Raw genomic sequence first — 3976 nt, 5'->3', positions numbered from 1 at the left:
AGAAAAACATGAAAAGTGAGAGAAAAAACTTGGGGCTGAAACTTTTTGCAAACAAAAGAATCGAAATTGGAAAAAGTTAAAGTAAACTGTAGGAATCTAAGTTGAATATTTTGAAAATCATAGGGACTAAAATATAGTTTGGAGCTTGGAGTTCGGAGGAGATAGCGAGAAGAGAGTTCAAAAAGAACTCATAAAATGGGATTACTGGTTAACGTGAACCAAGCAAAAGAAAAGAAAGTTCCTCTTGTTTTCATATATATATATATATATGTATATTCTCCACCACCTAAAATATAATCTTTCCTTCTATATCTTTCTCTCTTAGATATCTTGCCTTGCCTCTTGTTAGTACTTCTTGCCCTGTTATCCACACCTTTTCACTTAAGAGACACAACAAGCTTACATTCTCTGTCTGGTCCCTTGTTCTGGGCCAAACTACTGAGGTGGGAATTCATTTTTTAGCTCTGTATGTTCTGTTTTTCGTTTGAATTTTGATTGCTGTATGGATTTGGCTTACTGTTTTGATACCATCGGCGTTTTCTTGAATACTTGAATGCTTTTCTTGTTTAATTTGGTGTCCGTTTCTTGATTTGGAGATTCTGGCTTTTTCTTTGTTGAAGTACTTTCTTGTCAGCCAACTTCAGAAGTTAATTCAATGTAGACAATAAATCTTTAGAGGAATATGAAATCCATGGAATGGCCAAATATAAATATGGATCATGATTACTGAACAAATTCAGAGTTTCTTGATAGACATGATATATTTTCATTGAATCTTCTGATGCTTATTGAACTTAGATGCTTAAAATCTAAGAAAAAGCTATTGAATGGGGTTTACAGTTGCATAAAATAGGGTTGAAATTTGGATGTGTATAAGCTATGTCTAAGTGCTTTTAGGTTCGTAAAGGCTAAAGCCCCCCTCCATCTGCATCTCTAGGATCCCTTTTCTAGTTGCCTAATATTACCTTGCAATCATCTTCTTTGGGAGACAATTCTAACATGGGGGGTGAAACTTGATTGATTCTGACAATCTCTTGATGAGCAAATGGACCCAAGGTGTTCTTTTAAGATTTACATAGCTTTCTGAAAGGACCTATCGTCCCTATTATATGTTTTGAACCCAACGTGTTCTAAGGATCTCTAGTATCCGTTGGCTGATTCTTATTTTTGATTTATCATGTGTTATATCATTAGCATGCGCGTATTAATCTCTTAATTTTGATTAATTCATAAAATTTTACATCTTGATGTTCTATATTGAGAGATTAATTGCAGGTGCTTTCCTTATTTCATTGAAAAATAATGCTAGGAGAAAATACAGTTAATCCTGAAGGAGAATTCAAGATCAGTTTTGGTTATGAATGCAATGCCCATAACAGTTGCTCTTGCATGGTTCCTAGTGGATTAGAAAGTCTTCCTGGAAAAATCCCTAAGAATAGCAGCTTCTCTCGCTTGTCTGGTGCTGCCTTAAGTGCGAATGCCACATTGGCCAACACAAATATCTGCAATGGTGTAATAGGGGCAGAAATACTTCCCAGTTGGGATTCCCCTAATTCGTTTCGTAGGATTCCTTCATCACCATCTCTTTCAAGGTTGGATGTATTATCATCTTCTCTTCAAAGCAGTATGTCAAGCCTAAGTTGTAGTCCACCCACCCCAAGTCCACCTGAATATGATTCTTGTTCATTTAGATCCATGAGTGCTCCTTCTAGAAATGAAGGTTTTCTTAATGCAATGGAAGTTCAAGTGGCAGGTGGAGCTGCTGGTGAAGACAGGGTTCAAGCTGTCTGTTCTGAAGAAAATGGCTGGCTCTTTTGTGCAATCTATGATGGCTTCAATGGAAGAGATGCAGCTGATTTTCTGGCTGGGACATTATATGAGAACATCATACATCAGACTAGATTATTAGATTGTGACTTGAAGCAGGATGTTACCGGAACTTCGAACTATCCACACGGTCCCTTTCAACATGCTTTCAAGGGAGCTAATAATGGTCATGTAGAGAAACCACCGACAGGAACTTTTGATAAGAACAATTCAAGCATAAAAAAGTCCATTAATAATGCTCTAGTTCATGATTCATCTGATTCATTTAGACAGGGGATGCTAGATAGCCTTCAGCGTGCCCTTAGTCAGGCTGAGAATGATTTCTTGTACATGGTAGAGCAGGAAATGGAGGATCGCCCTGATTTAGTATCTGTTGGTTCATGTGTCTTGGTCGGCCTTCTTCACGGGATGGATTTGTATACACTTAATCTGGGTGATAGCAGAGCTGTATTGGCAACATACGATGAGGGCAGCAATATGAAGGGCTTTGGGCGAATAAAACCTATCCAGCTCACTGATTCTCACACTGTAGATAATGAACTTGAAAGAACTAGAGTGTTGTCTGATCATCCCGATGACCCAGCAGTGATTGCAGGTGGAAAAGTTAAGGGAAAACTGAAGGTCACTCGAGCCTTGGGAGTTGGATACTTAAAAAAGGTTTGTAAAATATTCATTCAATTTATCTCCATAATCAAGTTAGCAATGACATTCCAAAAGAACCATTGTACATGGACCTGAAATTCTTACTCTATTTGTAATGTTTGCCTTTTCTTTTTCATGAAGAAAAACCTAAACGATGCACTGATGGGTATTCTTCGAGTTCGTAACCTCATAAGCCCTCCATACATTTCTACTGAACCATCGCTGAATGTGCATAGGATATCAAAATCAGATCACTTTGTTATCGTTGGCAGCGATGGTTTGTTTGATTTCTTCAGTAATGATGAGGCAGTAAAGCTTGTGCATTCTTACATCATGAGCAACCCCAATGGTGATCCAGCAAAGTTTCTACTAGAGCAGCTTGTAGGGAGAGCTGCTGATTGTGCAGGTAAATTCCTTGATACCACATGTGTCCTTTTTTCCAATTTATTCATTATAAATTCCTTAACAATTTAGCATTGCTATTGCAGGTTTCAGCATGGAAGAATTGAGGAATATTCCAGCAGGTAGGAGGAGAAAATACCATGATGATGTAACTGTAATTGTGATTATTCTTGGAATAAACCAGCGCACCTCCAAGGCATCAACTTGGGTGTAAGTTTTATGGGACTGTTCTCTGTCTTGCAATAGAATATTTGGTTCTCTCTATTGTGTAGTTATAGGTTTCAAATTGCACATATATGATGCCAGACCATGTTGATCTGTGGAAAATTTGATCATCCTCCAATTTTATGATCTCAGAATTAGCACGAGTGTTTTTTTTTTATTCTTTGAACTGTGCATGAGTGTCTAAAATAGGACTTTTTATATTTTCTTTTGGTCAAAATGAATTGGACTTTTCCTATAAACAAAAAAGAAAGGAAGAACAAAAACTTTCTCATCAAAATAGTCAGTCTGTATATTTTGTTTAAGATTAAGAATCACTTTCGAAAGGATGGTCCAGCATGGTTGCAGCTTCCTGTCTTTTCATGTCAATTCGATCCCACTAGTTTTTGCTCCTATCTTCCTTTTGGTTTCTCTGCCTTACAAGCTTCTGAAAGTGGAACTACTATATTAAAATGCTTCTGCTTTTCGTGTTTTTTGAACTTTATTCCACTGGTTTCTGTAAGCTCTTAGGCCCACAAACAAACGCTCCTCTTTTAATCACACAAAGTAGTTGCTTTAGAATCTTAAAAACTCGGATTGCCATTGATTGTGGGATTGAATTCAGCCTTCTCTCATGCTGCCTTTTCATCTTTATGCAAAGAAACAAGAAAACTACTAAGCATTTTATATTATTGAAAAGACAAGTAAAATTAACACAAATTCCTGCATAATAAAAGTCACCACACAAAAGTTCTATTTTGAAATTTTATTATTTAATATTTTTTTAATAAAAAAATTAATATTACAAATTTTCTAGGCTGCTTATATATACTAAGATATAGAGTTCTAAACTAAACAGGGAAAATAATTCTAAATCAATTAAGAAAATATTATACATTCTAAA

General features: G+C 36.2%; 1 protein-coding gene across 3 annotated transcripts; it reads left to right on the top strand.

Annotated features, from left to right (window-relative positions):
* Positions 1-205: 205 nt before the first annotated feature.
* Positions 206-3313, top strand: LOC105119022 (probable protein phosphatase 2C 40). Of its 3 annotated transcripts, XM_011017113.1 has the most exons (5): positions 206-443; positions 938-1056; positions 1276-2484; positions 2611-2875; positions 2958-3313. In XM_011017113.1, exons 3-5 carry the CDS (start codon positions 1303-1305, stop codon positions 3083-3085), a joined length of 1575 nt encoding a protein of 524 aa, XP_011015415.1. In that variant the 5' UTR covers positions 206-443; positions 938-1056; positions 1276-1302; the 3' UTR covers positions 3086-3313. The 3 variants fall into 3 exon arrangements, with proteins under 3 accessions (XP_011015415.1, XP_011015414.1, XP_011015416.1); XM_011017112.1 differs by having other exon boundaries at positions 938-2484; XM_011017114.1 differs by lacking the exon at positions 938-1056 and having other exon boundaries at positions 207-443.
* The last annotated feature ends 663 nt before the right edge of the window (positions 3314-3976 follow it).

This window comes from Populus euphratica, unplaced genomic scaffold, assembly GCF_000495115.2.
Source record: "Populus euphratica unplaced genomic scaffold, PopEup_1.0 scaffold2427.1, whole genome shotgun sequence".
In the NCBI taxonomy this organism is placed as follows: domain Eukaryota; kingdom Viridiplantae; phylum Streptophyta; class Magnoliopsida; order Malpighiales; family Salicaceae; genus Populus; species Populus euphratica.
The sequence above is the reverse complement of the archived record's forward strand: the minus strand, read 5'-3'. Positions and strand labels throughout refer to the sequence as shown.

Bases quoted from the DNA above. Each gene is read 5' to 3' on its own strand.
- LOC105119022 (XM_011017113.1), top strand. From the start codon at position 1,303: ATGCTAGGAGAAAATACAGTTAATCCTGAAGGAGAATTCAAGATCAGT. The intron at 2,485-2,610 runs GTTTGTAAAATA...TTTTTCATGAAG, and splicing joins GAGTTGGATACTTAAAAAAG to AAAAACCTAAACGATGCACT. The intron at 2,876-2,957 runs GTAAATTCCTTG...TTGCTATTGCAG, and splicing joins GAGAGCTGCTGATTGTGCAG to GTTTCAGCATGGAAGAATTG.